This window comes from Agelaius phoeniceus, chromosome 2, assembly GCF_051311805.1.
Source record: "Agelaius phoeniceus isolate bAgePho1 chromosome 2, bAgePho1.hap1, whole genome shotgun sequence".
Lineage (NCBI taxonomy): Eukaryota > Metazoa > Chordata > Aves > Passeriformes > Icteridae > Agelaius > Agelaius phoeniceus.
Window position 1 is genome coordinate 34,985,040 of NC_135266.1, and position 26,555 is coordinate 35,011,594.

Sequence of the window (26,555 nt, forward strand, 5' to 3'; positions counted from 1 at the left end):
GACTACACATGTACTGGATGTGCTTCTTTTAGGCTGCATAAAATAAGTAAATTAAATCCTTTAGTGAGTAGAAGATTTGAAACATGCATGTCCTGTCCCCAAAGTACTGAAAAAGCTGATAAGGACTGAGCCAATGCCAGTATGTGGTTCCAGAGACAAAATTCTGCAGCTGTGCCCTGCCTCACACATGCTGTGACTAAACTTGTTGCAGTGTGATGCCATTTCCTGTTTCACCTGTCCCAACCCCTCAGGTGTGCCAAGCTCTCCTTTCCCCTCCCCCTGTCCCCGGGCTTAAAAGGAGACGGGACCATGCGGTCTGGATTCTGTTGGGAGCTGTTACAAGATTCAGAGGTCTGTCATCCTGGAATAAAACTCTGCATTAAAACTCCGCGATAGAATCCTCTCCTGTTTCTCTTCACCGTCACCTGAACCTTTTCCACCAGAGGTAAACTTGAGTTTCTACTATGCCTGGATTTGTTCTGAGTGCCCAGCTGCAGCATCCAGCCGACCAAAGGTGTCTCTGAGGTGAAACACCACAGCTGCCGCCTTTGGCCAGCAGCAAGGGTCAGACGAGCCCAGGCACGTCCCACCCGGAAATATTGGGATTATTATTCCATATAAACTGTTACTCATTCCACTTACCTAAGTGTTTTCACCCAAGGATTTGAAAAGGAAAATAATATTAACATGTCCTTCTAGTGGGAACCGCTTGGTAAAGGTGGGCAAAACTGAGCAGAGTGAACTGAAAGGCAAAGAAGTTTAAAATTTGAAGTCTGTAGTTTGCTATTGGTGGATCTGGGGGTGTACACTAGCAAAACAAACAAACAAACAAACCCACCCTACAATTTTGGTTCAATGATACCAGGGTTAAATATAGTTCTTCCTTTAGCAGACAAACTACTAAGTATCCTCCCTCACACCTTAGAAGCCTAGGGAATTCTTCACCTTCCTGCTATTGTGCCTGTGTTGGGAGTGGAAGGCAGGGGTTAAATGAACTCCTTAAATGTTAAATGTTTGCTAAAAGCATCCAAGAACAGCAGGAAAATAAAAAAAAAATCCATTACATGCAGATTACATAACTGCATGTCAGATGTCATGTAAAACAAATGGGGAAGTGACTAACAGTCAGAGCCACATCTGAAGTTGTTGAAAGTTAAAGCAAATAAAATGGATTATGCCTCTCATACTTACATGACTGCAAAGATTTTTGCAAATGTAGCATTATGCTATTCGGTAAATGCTTTGGACATTTTCTTTTAAATTCTGCAGTCAGGCACCTTTTCACCTAACATGATATTGTAGCCTAAGATGAACTAAACAAAAGCAACCCATAGTCATCACTGAGAAAGTTCAGAAATTTGAGTCTGGTATTTTCCTTGGCATTTCTTTGCCTGCAAATATGCAAGACATGAGAAGTTTGTTTAGGCTCTACTTAACAAGACCCCCATGCCATCTCTTGAGTGTCTTGATACTTTTTGGTATACTTGGCTGTTTGTATATACCTGCTAAGGACTGATCTTCCTCAAAGGAGAACCCGGGCTTCTGCAGGGGCCATTACCAGCATAGGCAGGCAGTCACTTTAAACATGGACCAGTGACACACAACTGCTCTTATCCCCAGAACAAATTATTTATGAAAATCTGTTCATATACAGAGGTGGTACTTCTATGAGCATGTTGATCTACTGTGACCCTGCTGAGTATTTATGTATTTTTGGTAATGTGTTTGCATATTGTGACTATTAATGCTTAGATCATCAGATATAAGAGGAAGGAAGAGTTAGTTGCATGATCTCTTCGTGTGAAATTGTTATCATCTGCCAATCAGGAAACTTAAGGAAGCTCAAAAGCAGTAAGGGAAATGATAAAGTGACCAGCTTTCTAACTTGCAGCATTTGTTACTTAATACTGTCATGCAGTAAAACAAAGCAAACTGGCAGAGCAAAACATTTACAGATTCCTGTATGTGACTACAACTACACGTTAAAGTGTCCTTGCTGCTGCGAACCAAAATCAAACAAGATAAATGAAGAGAGTTTTTCAAGAGGAGGTATGTCTCTCTATGTTCTGTGTTGATTTTTTTATGCCACAGAAGATTTTTTGCAGGATACAAATATTTTCCAGGGATTGTTATGTACAGTCATATTTGCATATGTACAAAATATGGATCAGTGTCCTTTGAGTTTAAGGAATTCTATAGAATATTTTGAGGATTCTTTTACCAATTTGATTAAAAGTATAAATGTGTAAATACAAAATTTGTAAAGATTTCTGTAAGATCCAAGGAAGACTATGAAATGTCTGTGATATATATTGCACTATTTGACATTTTTTATCTGACATCTATTTTTCAATAAGTGAAAGAAATGCTATTTTCTGTACCCTTTCTATAAATTAACTAGAAATAGGTAGATTTCTATTTCTTGGGGGGAGAAAAAGGTAGATCACAAAATCATGGGATGGATGAGGCTGGAAGGCACTTCTGGAAATTGTCCTATCCCAAACCCTGCTTAGAGCAGGGTCAGCTACAGCAGGTTGCTCAGGGCTTTGTCCAGCCAGTAACTCCAACATTGGGGACTTCAAAGCTTTCCTGGAAAACCTGTTCAAGCAGTTGACTACCTCACAGTTAAAGGGTGTTTTCTTGTGTTTAAATGGAATTTCCATGATTTCAGTTTTTGCCCATTGCTTCTTGTCCAGTCAGTTGTCACCACTGAGCAGAGCCTGGCTCTTCCTCATTCTCCACAGCTGGGTATTTGTACACATGGATATCATCTTGTGAGTCTTCATCTCTCTGGGATGAACAACCCAGATTTCTCAGCCTCTTCTAATGTGTCCAGAGCTCTTTTGCTGGACTCCCTCCTGCAGCTCCATATCTTCTCCTGGGGGTCCCAGAACAAGACAGGGCACTGCAGGAACACCTCCCTTGAGCTGCTGGCAGCACTCTGCCTCGTACAGCCCAGGGTGCCTTTGATCTTCTGTTCTGCAAGGGCACACCATTGGCCCATGGTCAGCCTGTGCTCTTTGCAAAACGCTTTCCAGGTGGATCTCAGCCTCTGCTGGGGCCAGGGGATATTCCTCCCCAAGCAGAGGACTCAGCACCTTCCTTTGCTGAATTCCAAAAGATTCTTGTCATCCCATTTCTCCAGCTTCTCCAGGTCCCTCTGACGCAAAGATAGTCGCGTAGCACCCACTTCTCCCAGTTTTGTAGCATCTACAGGAATCAGAATACTGATCTAAAAACTGGAATAGTTGCATTTAGGCAGCAATTTGATAATAATATTGCTTGGTATGCATTGTAAGACTTCTATTCCTATTTCAATGCTTCCAGGAAGGTTTAGCCAGTGTATGATATTTTCCATATCTTGGCAATGTATAAATATCCATTTATCCTCACATTACCCTATGAGTAAAATACAAAGTTTCATTTCTGGAAGAGTGTCATGGGCAGGTGTAATTTTCCCAGAGACACTGAAGCAAGTAAGTCACTGGTCTCAGGTGACATTTTCTGGTGCCATCCTGTACTCACAGCCTAAGAGCAAAGACAATGGACTGAGAGGGTAAGAATTGAGAGTGCTTAAGTCAATATTTAGTGCCTGCTTTCTGTAGAAACCACTACAGGTTACCTGACAGTATTTCACTTCTGACACATTGATAAGGTGGATAGACTGGGCTTATTACAAACTGCCCTGGAGAGAGCTAGGGAGTGAGCTAAGAGTTGAGGTGTCTGGAAAACAGGTGCTTGAGTACCCTCGGGGCTCTCCCCTGTGTGGCAGGATAGACACACACTTCTGAGGCTGGCCAGGGGAGAAAGAGGAAAGAAGAAAGGCAGAAAAAATCATCCAGTTTGAGCATTTTCATCCCAATAAAATCTATTTTGATGAAATATGAGGAAATATTGCTGACAGCAGAATATGTATGGTTCTTCTGGTCTAATCCTCCAAATAACACTCACAATCATTTTGACATGAGTGTTCTTTCTGGCACCTTCAGTACTAAGGTGACTTCAGACCAGAGAGAGCTTTACCACACCTGTCTGAAGAAGACCAGTCTGGGAGAGAATGGAGGTCCTGGAGGCAGAAAATTCCTAAAAATACGATTGGAAATTCCTAAAAATATGATTGGAGCCACTTGTTTGGACACTGTACAGAAGGTCTGGATTGCTCAGCTGAATGGTTCAGGGCTCACCACAGCTCCTACATTGCCCATCCTGCCTCCAAGCAGAGAAAAAACAGAGCACCTGGCTATGTGTTGGGGCATTCAGCCGGGGTGATCATTTCTTATGAGGAAAGGGAATGCTTACAGGCCCTGCTATTCCCACTGCATGTCCAATGAAATGTCCAGAGTGTGGAGACAATGATGGCAGCAAACACTCCTCTAAGCAGACAGGGCTGTGGATGATTCCTATGGCAGTGTCCCAGATGAGCATTTCCATGAGAAAGCATGAAGGGTACCTGCAAGATGGGGCTGCACTCATGTGTAGGAAACCTGAGGGAGATTTTGAAAGAACAGGAGTAATCAGAGCAGAGAGGGAGACCTCAAGAAAAATGAAACAAATAAAATAAAGGAAAGGAGAGCAGACAGTTGCCAAAGAAAAGGAAAACAAATGCCTAGAAAAGGAACATGAGGAAAGGAAGGGGAAAGTGTTGAGTGACTGAACAGAAGGGCCAAAACAGAGACAATATGATTAAGAGGCTAACTGGAAGGACAACAGGTCTCAAGGTTCTCATGTGCATTGCTGGGGTGGTCCCTGGGAGTGTGGGAAAGTGGAAATAACTGTTGAGACACTATCTCACAGAGAATTCAATGGCCAGTCCTCCATACTGCCTGTACTTGAGATTCTTCAGTATCGCTTCCCAGCAGCCTTGGCCACATCCTAACTGTAGCATGATGATTTACAAATATGGATGCTGCAAGAGATAAGCAGGTTACAGTGAAGAGTCTGTCTCTGTTGCAACCCCAAGGCCCAGCTTCAATCCTGGGGACGTGATGGAAATGTCACATCAAGCCAATTTCAAGGAAATGTGACACGCCTTCTCAAAATATTCAAGATTACAGAATGACTTGGAACATCAGGGTGGGTTTTTGCTTTCACCACAAGTGGAGTCAGTTTGAAATCAGCATCCTGAGATGACCATAAAAATTAATATAGAAGGGCTGATTAGTAACAAATATTACCACATTTCTCTTTTTCTTGAGTTTGTAAGAATTTAATTCAGTTTTAAAATTATTCTTAATACTATCTGTAATCAAGAAAATTGCTGCTACAAAGTTGCACTGCTAGGCAGTGCTAAAGCAAATGAAAATTTAACCAGAGTTGCTTCTTCATGTAGAAAAAAAAAAAAAGCTGGGAATAGAGAAATCTTTTCCAAAGAGTTTTAACCTCCTTGGAGAAAAGGGAAATTGTACATAAGATGAGAAATGTTTGACAAGAGCTGACGCCAGTGTTTGACTAACTTTGCTCAGTCCTCCATACCACATGAACGGATGTAGAGTCACCCTTTGCAGATGCTCACACTTCCTTAGAAATTTAAATTGCCTACAGTGATCTGGAACATCTGACTCCTTGGTTTCTGACACTGAAGCAAGATAAAATTTGAAGCAGACTATTCTATATGGATGGAAACCTCTAAGACCAGTGGGAGTTATGTAGTTTGAAAAGTGGAGACCCATTTGTGACAGGAATAAATACTGTGGTGCCCTGACCTTGGTTGGCCACCAGCTGCTCACCAAGCTGCTCTCTCACTCCCCCCCTCTTCCTTATTCTCTACTTCCCCTCAGCAGACAATATCCAGTCATTCCCTGGGAATAGGAGCTGCAGTACACATGGCAGTTGCTTTAGAAGTCAAATGTCTGCACAAGAAATGCCTCATCCCATCTCAATCCTCCTTCCTCCCAGGTTTTATTGCTGAACATGATGCCATATGATATGGGATATCCCTCTAAGCTGGGGTCAGCTGTCCTGGCCATGTTCCCTCCCAGCCTCTGGCTCACCCCTGTCCCACTGGACTCTGCAGAGTTGGTGGGATGGGGTTGGAGAGACAACCCTGGTGCTGTGCCAGCACTGCTCAGCAGCAGCCAAAACGCTGGTGTGTTATCAACACCATTCTAGCTGCTAATAAACAGCACAGCATTGTGATCTCACAGGATCAGAAAGCAAGAAAACCTGACTTTCTGATGGTACAGTTAGGATAGATATGTAGAAAAAAGTAATTGTCAGTCATGGTCTCTGCACTGAATACAGTGAGTGTATTTATCATCATGAGAGTCCATGGCCTCTTTATCTCAAACTACTTTGTTATAGGCAGTATCATGGCTATTCAGTTAGTTCAAAGAAGATGTGCCTGAAGCACCTCCTCTGCTTGGCTTTTCTAAAGGATATTTTTAAAAATTAAGTTTTGCAAAACCAAAGTACACTTCAATATGATTTTCCTTTATTTTTTTTTAATATTCTCCTTTTTCTTTCTGAAGGTTTCATTATCTCTTTCCAGAGAAGGAAATATGTTTGATACTCCTGGACTCATTTGTATGATTTTGTGGTATATGATGCTATTTCATCCCTTGCATGCTGACATCCAGTGTATGGAGTGTAAGTACGTTTTTGCAGATATAATCTGAGAAACAAGGTTTAACTCTTCCTTTATCAGAGATACTTGCAATGAAACTGGCAATTGTTATCTTAAACCTGACAGATACCATCCTCTGTATTCAACAAAAACAATAGCATATCCTTACTGAACTTATGCTGCAACACTTTCAGCAGACACACAGGAATCACCTATTACAAATGTGAATGTGGACTGGAGAAAAATGGGACTGTCCTGGGAGAGCAGCAGGAATTTCTCCAAGTACAAATGTATCATCATGGACAGAGGCATGGAATATATAGACACAGAGGTAAACTTGCTATTCATTGAGAGAAATAATTGTACCTTTTATCAATTTCATTTACTCTGAAAAAAAATGAATGTCACAGATAACATCTGACATGTGGCTGTTTGCAGTCTACAGCTTGATCTCTTAGGGGCTGTGGAAAGCCATCAGCAATGGCAGGGTGCATTTACTGTGAGATGAGCACCCAATGCATACTAAAGAATTGAAATTCTGACACCAAAGTAAAAAGAAAGTGATAGCCTGAACTGCAGCTATGTTGAATCATGAGCAGGGATGCAGCTGCTGAAAAAAAGGGGCTGTGAGATTGAGACCTCTAGAGACTTTAAAGAGACATAGCAAGAGACCCCCCACAAAAAAAAAAAAATCCCAGAAACACTGCCATGGATTATGGTAATCCTAAATTTTTCACTTGTTTCCCAGTAAACAGGATCATGCCTGTAGCACAGGCTGTGTTATAAACCCACATTATCAAAAGAGGAAAATAGGAAGCTCAACGGAGATAAAGATGGCTTATTTAGCCTAGCAAAGTAGGTGCCTTAGAAATACACAGTACAAAATACATCACATCTTTTTTGAGGATTATATGTATAACAGCACAGACAGTTTTTAACCCCTGAGCAGGTCAGATGAGGACTTTTGTTTTGCTTAATCCTTCGATTAAATTCCTTTGTGGCTCCCCTATGTATTAGCCATCTTCTGTTATCCCCCTGGGCTACTATTAGTTTCCTAAAATGGTTGCACACTAGTGTAGTATCCAACTCCTGAGCTGCAAAGCTTTTTGTGTAGTTATGTCTTTGATCCCTCAGTTCCATTCTATATCACCCCTGAGTGCTAAAGGAGAGAGATAATTTTTGAACCAAAAACATGCATATACATGCAATTGCAGTCCTGAGTTGCACTTCCATAGCCAGCCTCATCTAACATCAGAAGAGGAAAAGCAGAGAAATAAAATACCATGTTCTCTTTACAGGTGGATAGTCCACTATGCAGCTTTCCAGTGGAACTACACATGCCTATGCACAAAGGGCTAACCTTTGTCATTGAAGTGCCAAACACAAACATCTCAAAACAATGCAGCTTTCTCCCTGGAGGTAATGTATATGATCTGGCTAAGGTTTTATGCATTTGCAATCTTTTAAAGGTAAACGCTGCCTTAGAAAACAGTTACTTACATAGTAGGCAACTGCTCTATTTTCTATTAAAAGCTTTTTTCCCCAGATCTGTTAAAATTATTTGCTCTGTAATAAATGTCTCCATCATTCTGCAAGAGATGTATTACAACAAATGTATCCATAAGTGCGTTATTCTCTTTTATACTAAGGCTCCAAAATGCTAATAAATTACAGTGGTTTAAGGGTGGAGTCAAATAACACTTCTGGCTGTTACAAATTAAGATGTTAGTACTTATTTATTGAATGCCTTTCTACTGGGCTGTTGATGAGTTTGTTGTGACCCATTTTTCCCTTCCTTCTCAGCTCAGAGTTCTCCATTAAAATTCCCTGGCCACCAGGGGTGCAGCAGTTGTGTGTAACTGGGGTATTTCAGACAGGACAGAGGTGATGGATCAGCAGCTTTCTCATGTCTGAGCACGGAAAATGCTCGCTGCTCTTCTCTTCCTGTAGATTTGTCAGCGGAAACATTCATGGTGACTCTCAAAATATAAGCCAGAACACCCAAAACTTCAGTGTGTCTCCCCTGCTGGTGCTACCTTCCAAGTGTGCAGCTTCCTCAGAGGATTCCCCTGTTCTCCCATAAGGTTGCCCTCTTTATTGGGCACTGGAGAGGGATGGAGTCAGTAGCACAGGAAGCCTGCAGGCTTTCACTGAATTTAGGACATAGCACAGTAAGAAGCAGAAAAGTGGTTGAAGAAGAGAGGAAGAGGCTGAGCATGCCTGCACAGCCCAGCCATGAGGAACCTCCAAAACCAACGAGGTTCCTGTTTCAATGTGCTCCAGAAAAGCAAAAGAACATGTCACTGTCACCCACATGAAGGTGGAAAGATCTAAGGATGAGCCTGCTAGATTGGAGAGCAGGAAAAAGTCCAACCTCACTTTAAAAGTCTCAGCTTTTTAAATCTTCTGTGTAAACACATCAGGAGTAGTTTCCTGGATGTTAATTGCAAAAGAAGAAATACTTATCTTTGTAGCAGCATGGATGGTATTAAAAGGCAATGTGCCTTCCTTTACATGTGGAAGGCTTCACTGACAAGTTTCACAGTTCAGAGGCAGTTAAGTGGAGTGAGAGTAGAGTTTTCTCTCAGTTGTCATTCCTAACCTAAGCAATACCTAGCTGGGCTTGCAGGTGTCTAACACAGCTAAGTGTGTGCCATGATCCTCCAGCTTGGAGGAGTCACATGATTTTTCCTCACCATGGATATTCCTGTGTTTGCAGGCATGAAGGGCTCAGCCATTGAAAACTTCTCCTGTGTGATTTATAACATCTTCCTCATGAACTGCACTTGGCAGGCAGGAAGGGATGCTCCAGCAGACACACAGTATTTTCTCTACTGGCAAAAGTCAAAGTAAGTAGGTCTGCTTGAGACAGGAAAGTCTGAATTCTCATTCAACACACCACATGTTTAACTAAAATATTTTGCTGTATGCAGAGATGAAGAGGAGATGGAATGTGAGCTTTACATTAAAGATGAAAATTGCAGAAATGTGGGATGCATCTTCCAAAACGTGAGCATAGGGATTGAAAAAGCTTACTTCCTGGTGAATGGGTCTAGCAAAGACTCTCTGATCCAGTTCTATGATGAGTACATTGACCTGTATAAAATTGGTAAGTAATTGAGCATTTTGCTTTATTACTGTTTTATAAAATAAGGAAGTGGGGAATTTTTCTTGAAAAGCATATTAAAACAAAGTCTGTAGCTGTTGCAGGATCCTGCACTGCAGGGCAGACTTAGCTTCCAACAGCTGACAGAATACAGCTCCAAAACTTGACTAAAACAAGCAGAGGCAGCCTGAAGAAAACTGCTGAGACAAGAGGTGTGGACATAGTCATGGATTCCAAGTAATGCTGGTACCTTCAGCACCTCAAGGGCTGAGAGGCACCTACTGCTTCACAGCAGGGAGCTCTGATGGGTTGATTTTCAATGGTCAGATTTTCAAGGCCACCTTTCCTAAGGGCTTATTTTTCCATCCCTTAACTTCACACCTCTCTGAGAGCCACAAGAGCTACATGTCCTAAAACCAGAGTGAGGTTCAGCTTCCAAATTAGGATGGCGTTAGTTAAATATGTGGGTACCTCTGTGAATTAGGTATTTAAGCCCCAAGAGAAATCAGGTCACACTGAGTCAACTATATTATAGGCACTCCAATTCAGATGTCTTGAATGCATCATGAATAATACCACAAACACAAAAACTTCCTTCCTTTTTCCTATGGAAACTTGCATTGTCAATGTGAGGTTGGAAAACAGATGTAGAAGAAAATGGCACTCTGCTGATTGCACTAGTGAATTACACAAAATCTTTCATACCTTTTCTTTACACGAACTTCATTTACTTCAGTTGTCCAAAAACTGCAGTGATATATTCTCAAGTTTTGTGTAGGTATTTTACTGCTATTTACCAGATAACTTCAGTTAGCACCAGCAGCCCACAGTTGTACATCAGCTGCCCCACCTTCACATGCATTTTGCTGTGAAGGCAGGAGTTGTGACTGTTTACTGACCATGCCTATATTAATTATTCCATTTTTCCCCCAGAAATACTCACTGCTCCATTAAATGTCACTGCCCATTGTACCAGAGATCCTATGAGTTGCATAATTACGTGGCATCCACCCCTTACAAGTCATGTGGAAAACACAAAGTGTTTTCAGTATGAAATTAGCATACAAAATAAGGTAAAAACAATTTCTTGGTTTGTGTTTGGTACCGTACCTATGCTCATGCATATCTATAATATGTACATTTCTGACTTCTTTATTTGTCAATTTGTCTCTCATAAGCTGTAGTGTCCTCCTGCTACAGTTTTCCTGGTCTCATATCCTAGCTGTCATCAACTTCTGCAGCTCAGAGGCTTACCATGGTAGCAACTGCTCAGCCACAAGACCATTACAGGAAAGATCAGCTAAGGGTTAAACATAAATCCACAACTACAATAAAGCAATACATCCTTAAATCTCATTTGTTTATTAAAAACAAGATCAACAGCTTGCAGGCTGTTTGGATTATCTGGATTTTGTATCTTTCACGCATTAATAGTATCTACCTTGGTACCTATTGGTACAAGGAGCAATTGCAGCAATGCTGCTTTCCAGCTGGTTGGCATAATTTGACAGTAAGATCTTGTGTGAAATGTTTATGAAGTTTTACATAAAGATATAGATCACAATATAACAATATAGTCAAAACATTTATTTGAAAGAAATACACGTTAACTCCTGTTTCCTGTGCCACAATCAGAATGGGTGGGGTTCAGTGTAGATTTCTACATTTGAGTAGGAAATTCATCTCCTAGGCTGAGACACCTTAATGCAGGTGTCTGCAGAAGAGCATGAATATCTCCTGGGGGTCACTGCCCACCAGGGCTCCCTGCTGTGGAGCAGTAGGTGCCTCACAGCCCTCGAGGTGCTGAAGGTCCCAGCAGTACTGACATGGAGATGGCAGCTAGAACTCACACCCTCCAGGAGAGACCAACACAGGTAAGACAGCTAAAGCAGCCCTACACAACTAAGGTTTAGGCAACTCATTTGCACCCTGCTCATTCCCAGCACAGGCTGATGACTTCCCTCACCTCCTAAGCTGAAAGCACTCAGCTGACAGTGAGTGATGGGGAAATGCTAGGCTTCTTTACAGTCAAAGACACACTGTGGGTGTGTTTTCTGTAATGAGACATCCCTTCCAGTTATACCTTTCTGACTTTTCCATAATGCTGGCTATCCTGATATTACATGTGATAGATGTTTCCAGGACCTCAGCTTTTTGATGCTTTCTGAAGTCATTGCTAAAAGTTACTGCTGTTGAATTTGTTCACTCATTTTTGAACCTATCCCTTTCTTCAAAATGTTCAGGTTCTTTGATCCAGGTCAATGTTTGATTCCAGTTAATTAAGTTTTGATTGCATAGGATGTGTAAGCAGCTCTTCACAGAAAGCCTCTGAGCATGGATAAGTCTAACAGAGACTTTGACAGGAAGGAGGGTAAATTCACTATTCACGTCAGTTTTCACAAACTATTGTGAAATCACAGCTTCCAGATCTGCTGTGTTTGTAGGATGATGTGATTGCTTGCGTAATTTGGATATGGATGAGAATGCATAGTGTGTATAAAAATACCCTTAGTGGTAAATACATCTTCTCACACCTACTGATAAATAATTAATATTTCCTTCCTTTCCTAAAAGGAAGCGTAGGAAAACAAAACTGAATAAAATGCTGTTATCCTGGGAGATTACTGGAGAATTATATCTGATTGATTTTTCAGTTCAAAATAACTTATGATCTTCAAAAGCAAGAAAATGAGAACAGTCTAGAGAAATATTTGATTGATAAAAAATAATAAAAATTAAGATTTGTCTTTGTTTTGCAGGATGAGCCCACAGAAGAGAAAAATCTTCCTCGTGTAAGTATTCTTGTTACATATGAATTTGTGCTTTTGCCTCCTTAGGCATATAAATACCATTACAGAAAATACACTTATAGAACTACAGGTTTTGTATCAATGTAGCAATGAGAATTCAGAAAAATATGTTCCTGTGATATCTTTAAATGTAAACTGAATATATCCACTTTGGATGGGGTAGGCAAAATTTCCCATGCATTTCACAAAACTTCATACATTCCATCTATTGCACAAATAGATTTTGTTCCTGACAGATGTGACATTTTGCTTACTAAAAACCTGAAACACTCTTTCTCATTGGAGTAATACCACTGATAGCTCAGGACAGCTAGGCAAAGGGAGCACAACAATCTTCAAAACCTGGGGAATTTAATAAATACTGTCAGTCTTCCCTCAAAAAATGAGTGGGGTCTTCTAAGCCTTGGAAGGGCTTGACAGATTCCAGACTTTGTATAAAGCATCATGAGGCCAAATATAACTTATCTGTTAATGTATTGTCTCAAGAACATTAAATCTTTTTAGCAATGAGCGACACCATCCATACATTTTAAACCCCATTAAGATTGCAAGGGCAGTTTACAGGGCGCTTCTCCAATTTCAGCTTTGTGTCTTTCAGATTTCTTTACAGTCCACAAACAAGGACACAAAAAAAAAAAAGTGTCCATAAACCATAATAAAAGAAATCAAAGACAAAATAAACTTACAAAAATTTTAACCTTCAAAAATGAGATAGTTTTGCAGGCAAGATAGTGCATACCTAAAAAAAAATAATCATACAAATCTTTTTTTAGAAATTGTACCAGAAAATTTACCCACAAACTTTGTTAATATTTGACTATGAGGTGAAATGCAGAGTCTAATCACTTTCCTTTTAGGTAAGGAATGATAGATATGAATTCCAAAATTACAATGAGAAAAAAAGATACACTCTGAAAATCAGAGCACGTGGGAAAAACTGTCTTGTAAGCTCAAACTGGGGGGAATGGAGTGAACCCATTGAGTTTGGTAAGACCATAAATTTTTTTTTCAGTATTACCTTGTTTGCTTCCTTTTCTTCCTTATAGTCACATAAATTAATAAAATCTTAATTTTTACCCAATTACATGGAAGGAACTGGATGGATTTTATTAATAGGAGGAGTAGCTCCAATAGTCTGGCAGCAGAGCCTTTGATTAGCTGGCATTGTGAAGGCAGCAGTTACTCAGATGCCAAGGCCACAGAAACAGAGACAGACCCACTCTTGTCTTTGGTCTGCTGTGATGAGGCTGCCTCTCTGTTCTCTTAAGTTTTTATATGAATATCATCCTCTTCCTTCTGCATCTTTCTCTTCACTAATTTTGCTCTATTAATTGTTCTGTAAGTCAGTTTATTCTCTTTTTCCAGAACTAAAAAAAAAAAAAAATCTCTAATTTAAAATATCTGAAAAGGTTTAAAATGTATTAAATCCCTCTGCATTTTTGGACGAAATTCTATAAAGAAGTCAAGTTGAATCCTTCAGAACATTAAAAAAATGTAATGAAATTCTCATTCCTTATATCGTACAGTCACAAAGGCAGCTTTTTACCATGCTAAAATATTTCTCTCTCTTGCCTGTATCAGGTCAAGGGAAAGATTACTTTATTTTTGTGATTTTATTTCTGATTGCACTTGGAACAATCTCAATTACACTTCTCCTGTATTGTCTTCTCAAAAGGTAAATCAACTTTTTTTCTGTAAACACTAATGACAAAGTATTATCTATATGAAACACATTCCTACAACCTCCTACTTTCCTACCTGCAAATTAAAATAATCTGATTATCAATGTCATGAACTATTACCACCAGGATTGCTGTGAATGGCCCTTTGGCATGCAAAATCACTAAGTGGAAAAGGGGGAAAGGATGTTGAAGTTATTAAGTGATTGATTCTACCAGATCCTAGAAAAGCTTTTTTTTCCCTATTTTTAAGCATTTAACATCCAGGTGGCTTTGAAGCCATTGGCTATATACAGTACCAGACAAAAGGGAATCCAAATTAACATATTCTTATTGTGAGAAAACTTCTCACTCAGGGGTGAAAGTTATGTCACTTGATTTATTCAAAGTAATTTATTAATAACTTATTTACTGTGATTTTAATCACAAAATAAAGTTTAATCACCCAAATGTTAAGTGTAATAATAGCTACCCACCAGTTACCCCACTGAAAATATTTTATTTCTCATTTAATTTGTAGAGCAATAGATACTCAATCTTGAAAGTAAAAAATGTCCTTAAGTTACACCACAAAATGTTTGTGTGAATTATATTAGCAGTATTTTCAATTTCTCCACAATCCCATTTTCTACCCAAAGGTACTGCAGTTTGAAGAACCTATTTCCTCCCATACCACAACCAAGAGACAAATTCAGTGCATTAACTGATGAAGATATCCAGGTATGATTTCTTCTCAATTCAGTCAAATTTGTTAACTACAAACCACAACAGGCCAAAGACTAGAAGAACTGACTTATAAAAATAAATGTTAACATTCGGTCCAAAATTAATTCCTGTCATGCAAGCTATTCTGCTTTGAAACCTGAAATGCTCTATGCCAACACTGAAACAAAAGATTGTCCTGAAGATATTTGCAGACATATTTTAAGACCAGAATTTACACTTTTACTGAGTGTAAATTTACTGTAATTTCTGTGTGTACCAGCTTTGCAAGGTTGCTGTTCATACTTTAAAAAGACCCAAAGTGAGGATGCATTTTCTATTAGCATTTTCAACCACCAATGGTCATAATATAATGTGAATATGTATTTCATAAGCCTGACCTATACCCATGTAAAAATCCCGTCACACTTAGTGTAAATCAACAAGGCTGGAAAGGCTTAACAGTTAAACTTCCTCTTGCTTCAACACAGGATTTGCAATTTCAGTGTTTTGTACAAATTGTATTTGACCAGTACACTGTAGCATCCCTGTGCAGCCTATTCTGTGTGTTTATTTAACCTTACTTTTAAAAAGCCTTTTTAATAGCTTGGTTTAATGCACCTAAAATCCATTACTTTTTACCCTTATTCCTTTCCTGTTTACAGTATCTTACACACTTGCACACTGTCAACAGCAAGTAACTCTTCTCTCTTTCTACACACATGACGACAACCAGGCTTCAAACCATTCATGCTTGGCTAAAGCAAAGACATTCTTGAAGTCAGTAAATCAGGTTAGTCATTAATTGCCTAAAATTCAGTGAGCAACACCATGCATTCCAATGAGGATTCCAAAAGTGACACATATATTTTCCTTCAATTGTTTACAAAGAATCCCCAAATCTCTGACTACTAAAACTCTCCAGTTTTGGTAACTATATACCAGCTTGCTGTCCTGTTTAATTTGTGCTTAGTCCTACCACCTTTGGCTTTCACAGAAAGTAGGTAGGACTGTGACTTAGATAGGTTTCTTCATGCACCTTAAGTCATAAATACCCGGTTTCTCACTTCCTACCAGGCAGCCAGAGCTGGCTACAGAGCAGCAGCAGTCCACAGTCCATCACATTAAATAATATAGTTAGGAAAGTAACAAGCTGTATTTGTAAAATTGAAAATTGAATAGTGATTGCTTGCCTTTCCTGAACTTGAGTGGCTTTCAAATTCCTGTGCACAGACACTACCAAACACACTCAAATCACTCCACTACAACCCAGAGGCCTTTGTGGATGAGGTCTGCAAACTGTGGCTCAGGCACATCCATGCAGGGAGCAATGCAGCAGCAGCTGCCAGAGTTAAATGAAGCCCTCACATTACCTAACACTTGCCAACCACTGCTGTGAAGATAATTCATATGATTTTGACATGTTTAAACAGTTTGATCTACTCTTAAAATCTAATTTTATTTTACCTCTTCTCTCCAAACTCAGTACCTTTAACACTGATTGAATGTTGTAATTCTTCAAAGTTATTAAAATAACACAGTACAAAAAGTACATTTTCAAAAGCTCTCCTCCACTGAATACCCAACACTCTCCCTGACATTTAGTGCTAATGGGTTTTTGAGCTGTTTTGAAACCTGCAATATCCTTTGCTAATCACACCTATTTAAAGTTTGCATTTCCTCCTTTTCCCTCTGTTTACTCAATGACCTTTCACATTTTCTAATTCTTTTCTCCTATTACACAATACTTTTTCTGAGATAGCTGGAAAAGCTCATGATTAAAAAAACCTAACTCTCTGCACTGCATCCTTAAAACAGTCACGTTAAAGAACTGCCAATTTTATTTGCTTTAAGATCCTACCAACCAAATAATTTAGTGCATCACACAACTTGCACTCCTCTAATCCATTCTATTTTACTCATCTTACTACAGACCAATGACTTTCTAGTCACTCTCCCCATATGCTTTCCTCACCATTACCGAGTTTTATCGCCTCTTGCTTGGAGTTAAATATATTCCAAGAACTTGCAAGATACACTCTTTGTGCATTTTCCTTGGAGAACAGTAAAGTAGCCCAAAACACCATGACCACAAAGCCCTGCAGTGCTTTACCCATTCTTCAGCTTTCCTAGAAAAGAAGTTTCCAGAACACCCTGGTTTGATGTTCCACAACATACCCTCAGTACAACAGCAAGCTTGCTTTTTCAACCTGTTTTCCCCATCAGTACTATCCCTCCCATTTTTTTAAAATTATTTATCTTCCCTCAAAACTTTAAACTCCAAGTGCTCTATGAGTACTACAATCTTACCTAGCAGTAGGTACTCTCCTAGAACTCTAGGTTAGCCAATGTAAAAATGTGTGATAGCAACCAACATATTTTACCTGGATGCCAAGCAAATGCCTACATATGGAAAATTTTGAATAAATTCCTTCTATTTTCTCAGCCAAGGCTGTCCAGTGTCTAAACCAGCTTCTGTTCTTCCTCCTGCTGACAGCAAGTACTGCTCAGATATATTGAAACATTCCTTAACTGTCCTTAAAACTGTTTTCTCCTGCCTTGAAATCATTTATTAAGTATTATAAGACCAAGATGGGATGCCTTTGGTACTGCTGAAACTAATGTTCAGAATGATACCAACTTGTAGCCTACTGCATGATACAGAATTTTCTTTCCCTTTAGACAGAATATGTAAATCTACCAACGAAAAGTCACCCTGAGAAAATAACTACAATTGAGGAATGATCCGCCTTTCCAAAAACACACCTGATTCCCCAACATGAAAGAAAATTACGGATCCTGCTGACAAGTACTTCAAACCAATCTATAAAAGAATATAATCACCTATAGAACTGTTTGCCTCCTTAAAATCCACTTAAATGGAGCAGATAAAAAAAAAAGGGAGAAAAATCAGTGAAATTTGTTCTTTTCCTTTTGTTCAAACCCACAATGCCTGGCAACGAAGCTTTTCTGCAAGCACCTACTTTGAAGTGCTTGAACCTTGCTAAGAGGTTCTTCACAATGTGAGACAAGCCCTCTTAACCAGAATGAAGCTGTTACTTTTTGTTGTCATTGCTATGAAGCTTCTTGCCTCTCATTATAATGATTTCCTGTAGGCTGACAGCCTTGCTGTATAATGCCACAGCAATTATACTGTAATTTTTATATGCCCAGTTATTTTCTAAAGCACAAACCAGCTATTTAGAATGTGGCAAAATTTGCTCTTTGGTCTTCCAATCAGCACCACCAAGCTATACCAATATGTGCAATTAAGTTTATGCAAGAACAGAAAATAAAATTATACTTGTCAAATATAATTACTTATACTGGTCTCAGTCAGCCATTTCATGAGCTCAGTATTGCAACTGTAAATAGACCTCTGCAACACTGTGATCCTGTGCAGTTTTAGTATGTACTTCAGTAACACAAATAGCATTGAAAGCCTTCAAAAAAATCCAACAGTTGTTAAGAAATGAAATAAAATTTAATATTTAAATAGCTAGATCTTAAATGTAAAAATTCCTCACAAACACATTTTAGTTTCTCCCTTCAAAGGGTGCAAATGCTACTTCCAATGCCTTTTAAAAATAATATAGGCTTTAGATGCCAGTATTTTCTTTTACAAATGCTGGATGTTTTCCTGTTTATACTATTCAAAATGAATGAATTTCAGTGTTTCAATAAGACAGAGAACAAATGTTTTTTTTAAAAGACTCATTTATTGTTTGCCTCTTACATCCCTAAACTGCATCACACACTGGAAATTGCTGCTGCATGACTAAGGGAAGCCATATATTAAAAATAAAAACAAACCTGAACACCACAAATTAGTTCATATTCAATGTACAGCATAGGGAAATTGCAGTTCGTGTCCTGGTTTAGAGCAAATTTGGGAGGTTTTGTATCTTTTCCTATTTCTTTTGGTTAAACCTTGTTCTGAAGGAGAGATTGGGTGTGAAAGTCCTGTCCCTGTCAGGGGCTGCTGAAGTAACCACATTTGGCTTCTCTCACAAAGCTTGGACTCTCTCACAGGGAGGTATCCCATCATCATCTCTACCCTTGCAAGGCACTGATACAGAAAGAAACCTGATTAATGCTTTTTATAGACAAAATGTCTTCCCCTGCTCCCCCAGAGAACTGACTGGTAGGGTTAACACCAAATGACCTGCCTGCATGAGGGAGCTGCTACTGCCACACAGGATGTAAGAACCACTTGCAGTAGGTACATGAAGTTTGCCAGTAGCCTGTGTACAAAGTAGCTGTGTAATGTCCTTACATTCACATACAGATGTTGAAAGCAGTGCTTGTGCAACAGTGAAAGGAAAAAGTACACTCAGGAGGAAGGTAATAACCAGCCAAAGCCAAGCAGGTAATTTAAATACTTCATCTTGAATAGCAATCTCAGAAGGCACACAGAAGAACTCAAGACAGCTCATGTCAGCCTTCAATGAGTCATACAGTGACACTTTTTCTCAAGATATAGGGAGAGCTCTTAAAACGTGAAGATTAACACCTTGGTTTCCTCTACTGGTCCCTCTAGGATGTCTTTGCAGATTACAAAGTACAAAAGATTATATACATATGAAGAACAGCACATAGGTATTACATTATCTCAAAGAGCAGTTATGAGAAATTACTCAATCTGGTCTTCTGACCATCCCTAAACATCAGTCAGTTAATACTGAAGGCTGACCTCCTTTGAGCTATTATTTTACAGCTACATAGAAGCACACACATTCCTTCCCCCACAACCCTTGACTTCACCTATTAGGCTGCAACTCATTTCAGATTAAATTCAACCTTCCACAGAGCTACTGACCACTGCTGCAGATGAGGCCAAACAGTGCCTGAATGGCACTATCAATATGTCCAACCCGCAGCAACAATACAATACATAGGTCACTCAGAAGTTGAAGGCATTTACTGGGTTCCTGGGTTTTTGCATGAATGCCATGATGCTTTCCATACTGATTTGACAAAAAAAATATTTATTTTAGGCTGTTTTACCAAGGGCAAGAGCATTACTTTTCAACAGTCCTTGGTACTTTGGGTTTTCCTAGCACTACAACCCCCAACCCCATAATTTAAGTAATAGAAGTTGTAAATCAATTTCTAAGAATCATGCAAAAAGCCACTTGCAGCAGCCCATCATACACTATCAGGCACAAAGAATGGGAGTGGTTTCTATTAGTATAACCCATGCTTGCCCACCCCTCCTCTCTAAAGATCTTGCATTTAATAATTTTTTTAAAAAGCTTATTTATGTAAAGGTATCAGAGGACCCATTATCTGAAACAAGTTTTGAAATACAAGAGGCTTTTCAAAGGCTTTTATGTAATAATTTCAACACAGACCGAGTAAGTATGTTTATTGTTTTACAGCAGAATGCCCCAATTTAAGAACAAAGTTGCTAGATGTTCAGCTGTGCAAAATGGTACATAGTGCTTCAGTACAAGTGGAAAAAAACATGATTTGTTAGCAAATGCTTTCAAATACAATTTTATGGTCCTATAAGATAGGACTTGAAACTGAAGACTGATCCACAGGCAAATGATAGTTTTTCTGCCTAAATTGGACCTAACAACTTTGGACCCAGAACCAACGCGACTCATTCCTTACTGCTGTAAAGAAAAACTGTCACACTGAATTGCCAGATTCAGTGTTTTCATGCATGTTACAGAGAAGTGGATCAGCCCTCTTATGTCAGTTTCTAGCCCCATCTACAAGTATAATCTGGCTCCGATAAATAAGACTCACAGGAATTTCTTGAAGGTCAATGGTCCATAATGGTAGTTATTCTACATGATCTGCTCAACTTGATTCCCAATTCTATTTAGGCTGTTTAAATTACTTTCTTGAATTCATCATACAGCACAAGCACGAAAGCACCCCCCATGCCTCTGAGAACATTAGACCATGCACCCTTGAAGAAGGCCTTTCCTCCTTCATCCCTTGCAATCTTCCGCCAGCAGTCAATTGTTCCAGAGTACATGATATCAGCTGCAGGAAAAGAGCAAAGAGTTATTCTTAATTCCTATTTCATCTCAGGTAATTTTAACAACTGCCCCGTTTCACTTAACTGCTTTGTGATGTCCCAAACCACAATTTAAAACTGTAACACAATACTTACTAAAAATATTTTGCCCCCTTTTTAATATCTTTATTTAATCTAGCAATTCAAACAGGCAGTCCATTTTTTTAAATTTCATGTTCCATAATGAAAAATCCTCAGCATAAATCCTGATAATCTAAGGTTGAGCCTTACTGCATTTCCTCATTGGAGTACAATATAATAAACCAGATTTATGGAACAGTGAACTGCAACTCTGAGGATAGCTACTAGTAAAAAAACAACTCCATCTTGTTAATGCTGTTTCACACAGCATTCACAGCTCTGTGGATCTGCAGCCTACCTCCTTTGCGTCCTGACTGCATCATCATCCTACGCCGCACTGTATCAAAAGGGTAGGAGACCACGCCAGCCACAGCAGTCACTGTCTGGGCAATCATCCAGCTGATAACAATGTGAGTATTCCTGGGATCTGGGAGCATGCCTGCAGTAAAACAAAAACAGCAATTGGCTTTTCACCTTGCACATCCTCCTCTGGTTCACTTCCTGCATGACAGCTATTTTACTAGATGAACTAGTATGAAACACTGAAGACCCATACTCTAAATAAAATTGCAGCATAACACCTCACAAACTTTAAATATAGTGAAGCTGTACTTGCAAGACTTTTTTCTCAATAATCACAGTAGGTTACAATTTAAGCACAAGCATTCTTTTTAGACTGGCATGAGAAGACTTGACTATTCACTCTGCTTTTATTAAAGAAACATCACTAAAGTAAGTTGCTGTCCCTGTGGATATTTTTACATTACAAACTAGCATCAATGGTTTATTTCCCCAAATGTCAAGCTTGAAAATTACTTTGCAAAACCACTGCTCAATCCCATTCTGCTAAACACACTTGGACCAGTCCAGTGTTACTTCAGTATGCACCAAACAAAAAAGAAATTATTCTAATTGTGTCTGGTCACCAACATACTCTCCTGGCCTTAGGAGCAACTGCCTGAAGTACAAAACCAGTACTTGCAGGTAACGCTGCTGCCTTTAACAATGGTTTTCCCTTGTATACAGCAGTGTCACAAATGTAGCACTAATATGCCCCTTCACATATCCAAAACAGACAATACAATTCTAAAAACAGGCTTTTCAGGTTCCCTCTGAAATATTACCTTTTGCTGTATCATAGATCCCAAAGTAGGCAGCTCTATAGATGATGATGCCTTGGACAGAGACATTGAACCCTTGGTACAAGCCACGCACACCATCAGACTTGGTGATTTTGACTAGACAGTCCCCGAGACCAGAGAATTCTCTGTCTGCACCAGCTTTTCCAACATCAGCAGCCAGACGGGTTCTTGCAAAATCCAAGGGGTAGACAAAGCAGAGGGAAGTGGCTCCAGCTGCACCACCAGATGCCAGGTTACCAGCAAAATACCTCCAGAACTGAGTGTGCTTGTCTACACCTCCCAAAAACACCTGCTTATACTTATCCTTGAAGGCAAAATTAAGAGCTTGAGTTGGGAAGTATCTGATGACATTTGCCAGGTTTCCTCGCCAGAAGGACAGCACTCCTTGTTCCTTTGGAATACGCACTACACAATCGATGATACCCTTGTACTGCTTATCAGCAGCAATCTGTTTACTCGCATGTTGCACCTGCAAATAAAATCGCAAATATTGATCACTTGCCTCGACAGGTCTATGCTGCAGCTAGGCTTAAACCTGCTTCCACTATAAAACAAAAGTTGTTAGTTCTGAGTGGCCATTGTTGTTATTTTAAACAAAAAGACTTAAAATTGCTTCCAAGCTTTCTCAGAAATCAGGACTTTACAAAACAAGAATATAAAACTGCTAGCAATTCCTATATAACTTCTTGAAAGGAGACTGCAGCAAGGTGGGGGCCAGCCTCTTCTCCCAGGCAATTAGTGACAGGACAACAGAACACAGACTCAAGCTGTGCCAAGGAAGGTTTAGGGGGAACTAGGGGAGGAATTTCTTCAGAAAAAAAGTGATTAGACTTTGGAATGGACTGCCTAGGGACTGGTGAAGCAGCCATTCCTAGAGGTGTTTAAGACTGGACGTGGCACTTAGTGCTACAGTCTACTTTAAATTAGACTACGTGGCATTAGGTTGGGCTCCATGATCTCCCTGAGGTCTTTACCAAACTGATTCTGTGAGGTACAAGGGCAAGCATAAGACAAATACATCGGGCATACGTAGAGGTGAGAGCCTTTACTGACAAAGACAGGCCTGTGGTGGGAATCGCCAGGAAGAGGCGCGTTAGGAGACAGAGGTGCCAGCCACAGGGACAGGGGCTGGAGGCGAGTGAGGAGCGGCCAGTCCCACGGCCGGGGCCGGCGCGAAGGTCACTCGAGTCACCTTGGGCGCCACCGGGTCACGCCGGGCCGCGCGCGCCGGCCGCGCCCCGGCTCCGCCCCGCCCGCGGCCCAATCGCGGCCCGGGCGCGCATCACGTGAAGGCCACCAAGATGGCGGCGGAGAGCGGCCGCCCTCCCCTCCCTGCCGTGCCCTCGGCGCCGGGAGCGGGGGCGGCAGGAAGTGACACCAGCGGCGGCCGCCCCGCTCGGCCCGGCCCGGCCCTCCTTCCCCTCCCCGCCCCGCATGGCGGAACCGGCTTCGGCTTCCCCGCCGCCGCTCACGTGACCTTCCCGCCAGCTGCCGCCGCCTCGCTCGCGCCCTTTGTCCCCGCAGGCCGCGGCCCCGGCCCCCGCCCACGCCCACGCCCACGCCCGTCCCTCTGTCCTCGCCCGGCCCGGCACCCGCGGGGGCAGAGAGGGGCGCTGCCCACGCCCCCCGTTCTCGCCGACGCCGCTGACCTGGAGCAAGAGCTTGACCCGCTCGATGGGTGCCACCGCCGTCTTGCTGATGGCGGCGGCGACGCCGCCCGCCAGAAAGTCCTTGAGGAAGGAGATGGCCTGGTCCGCCATGTTCGCGCCGCGCCGGAGCCGCCGGGAGGGAAACGCTGGTGCCGCTCAAGCCGAAAGGGCGGGAGCGCCCCCGCGCAAGGGCTTAATGCCGGGCCCTGCCGGCCACGCCCCCCCGCCCCATTGGCCAGCCCGCTGCGGGGGGCGGGGCTTTCGGGGGAAGGGCCCCGCCCCCGCCCCTCCCCTCGCCCTCCGCCCCGCTGCGGCGCCAGTGTCGCAGCGCCGCGTCACCCGGGCCGGCCTGGCCCGCTACCGCCACCGCCCCGGCTCCGCCACCGGCCCCGCCACCGGCCCGGCCCCACCACTGGCCCGGCACCGCCACCGCTCCGGCCCGGCCCCCGCGGGGCAGCCTGCGGGTCCGCCGCTGCCCACACAATTGTCCGCACACGGTCGCCTTCCCAAGCTCTCTCCGCGATCGCTTTGTGCCGCTACCAGTAGCGCCCGCCCCAGCCTGCACAGCCCCCGTATCGCCCCGCACGCAGGCTCTGCAGAGGGGTCTGGACGGGCTGGACCGATGGGCGCTACTTGTATGAGGTTCTACAAGAGCAAATGTCAAATGCACTTGAGTGACAACAACCCCGTGGCAGACTGGCTGGAAAACTGCCCCGCGTAAAAGGGACGGGGGTGCTGGTGACAGCATCGGAAAATGAGCGTGTGCCCAGGAGGCCAGAAAGCCAGTGGCATCCTGGCTAAGAGGAGCAGGGCAGTAATCCTGCCCCGGCACTCAGCACTGGTGTAGCCACTCCTCGAGTACTGTGCCCAATTCTGAGCCCTTTAATCCAGGAAAGACAGTGAGGTGGTGGAGCGGATCCAGATAAGGGCAATAGTGCTGGTGAAGGGTCTGAAGCACAAGTCCTGTGAGAAGCGACTGAGGGAGCTGAGGCTGGTTAGCCACGAGAAAAGGAGGCTCAGGGGTGACCTTATTGCTCTCTAGAACCACCCAAAAGCAGGCCGTAGCCAGGTGAGAGTTGGCCTCTTCTCCCAGGCAACCAGCAACAGGAGAAGAGGAAACAATATTGAGCTGTGCCAGGGGAGGGTTAGGTTGAATGTTAGGAGGATTTTTTTCACAGGAGTGGTGAGACATTGGAATGGACCGTCCAGGGAAGTGGTGTAGTCAAAGCCCCTTGGTGTATCTAAGGAAAGAGTAGATGTGGCATTGGTGGTGCCACAAGATTGGACTTGGTGCCATGATCTGCTGACCTGGTTTTGGGTCAGAGCTTGTACCTGATGATCTGAGATTTCTGTTCCTACATAACTGATTCTGTGATTCTGATTCTGTTGAGTGTGAGCTGCTGGAGCACTGACTTTGGGGTATGGGTCTGTGGGCCCAGGCAGAGTCAATGAGCAGCACAAGCAAGTGAACTGGGAGGCTCTTTCTGCAGCAACTGCTGGAAGCCAGTCTAGGAGGGAGACACAGCTTACTGCATGGGGTCCCTGTGGGCCAGCAGCAGCTGTCAGGTGGAGGGGAGCAGATTTCAGGCACTGTCCAGGCACTGTCAGTTTTGCTCCATGCTCACCACCCTCTGGGTAATGCTGATCCATGACATATCCTTCTTCCCAGGTTCTGTTCACACCTCCTTCTTAGCACTGCCAGTGCCAAGGGTCACATCACTGGACTTTTCTGTATGTCACTGAACTGATCCAAGACAATGGACTTAGCTGCAGTTTCCTGTGGGACAACAGAGGGACAAAAGGACAGGGTAATTCCAGCTTCTTGTATGGGCACTTGAAGTTAGATGCTGTGAAAACCTCCCCTGCAAGCTGTCACAGCAAGCACTCATGGCAGGGACTCAGGCCCTACCAAGACAGGCCTGGTTTCCATCAGTAACTTTTCTTATTTTACTGTCTGCTGAAATTGATATTTTGAACCTGTCAAACTTCTGTCTGAAATGATACCTATTCTTTCTAAAAGCATTGAAATTGTTCTAACTGGATTGCAGTGTTCTAACTAGTTCACATCACCTGCTTTCACTTTTTGTGGGTGTTTCCAACCAAAGTCAACAAGGCCAAACCTTTTTTTTAAACAGATCATTGTGAACCACAAAGCTGTAGTAGCTGAGGTGCCAGTAACCACTGCTTACACATGTATGTACTTAGCAGGATTTCAAAATGAGCATGTCTCTCAAGAGGGCATGTTGTGAGAAGAAAAGGTGCTAGGCACAGCCTTTGTTTCTGCTCTAGTACAAGATATGTCACTATACTTTTTTTTTGCACACCAGAAGATCAAAAATAAACTGTGTGCTCTCCTGAAGCATAATACAGACTGAAGTGACTCCTGTGGTCACAGGGGTTTATGCACATAGGGTGTTAGAAGGCCATATTCTGAATGTAATTTATGAAATGCTGTGGTACATTCATTCAGGGAGGCACACAGAGTGTGGTAATTTTTCCTTTAAAAGAAGCTCAAAACTGAATGTTAATACTCTCTTAGCACAATACCTTGTCTGCGAGACTGAGATTTTGTTCACCATAAAATTTTCTATTGATTCAAAAAGAACTTCATATTCTAAGACTTTAGAGTATCATCAGTGCAAAAAATGAAGGTAAAAGGCACAGAACTTGTAATGGGGAACTTTTTCAGTCTGTAGTTGTCATGTTCTGTTCAGCTTGGGAGCTCACCTGCATATGACTGGGGGAAATCCTTTTTTCTCCATCACCATGCTTTTTCTTCTGTTTCTTCAC

At 41.9% G+C, this 26,555-nt stretch overlaps 2 protein-coding genes across 2 annotated transcripts; one reads left to right on the top strand and one right to left on the bottom strand.

Moving 5' to 3' along the window:
* The first annotated feature begins 1,925 nt into the window (after positions 1–1,925).
* LOC129134239 (granulocyte-macrophage colony-stimulating factor receptor subunit alpha-like) lies at positions 1,926–20,076 on the top strand. The gene is made up of 12 exons (XM_054653946.2): positions 1,926–2,049; positions 6,468–6,585; positions 6,757–6,893; positions 7,861–7,981; positions 9,282–9,411; positions 9,496–9,671; positions 10,602–10,741; positions 12,428–12,460; positions 13,336–13,465; positions 14,060–14,153; positions 14,796–14,877; positions 17,542–20,076. Exons 1-12 carry the CDS (start codon positions 2,026–2,028, stop codon positions 17,602–17,604), a joined length of 1,248 nt encoding a protein of 415 aa, XP_054509921.2. The 5' UTR covers positions 1,926–2,025; the 3' UTR covers positions 17,605–20,076.
* Positions 20,077–20,212: 136 nt separating this feature from the next.
* On the bottom strand, positions 20,213–23,957 carry SLC25A6 (solute carrier family 25 member 6). The gene is made up of 4 exons (XM_054653967.2): positions 23,766–23,957; positions 22,099–22,585; positions 21,273–21,413; positions 20,213–20,859 (listed from the first exon to the last, which is right to left on the bottom strand). Exons 1-4 carry the CDS (start codon positions 23,874–23,876, stop codon positions 20,702–20,704), a joined length of 897 nt encoding a protein of 298 aa, XP_054509942.1. The 5' UTR covers positions 23,877–23,957; the 3' UTR covers positions 20,213–20,701.
* Between the last annotated feature and the right edge of the window lie 2,598 nt (positions 23,958–26,555).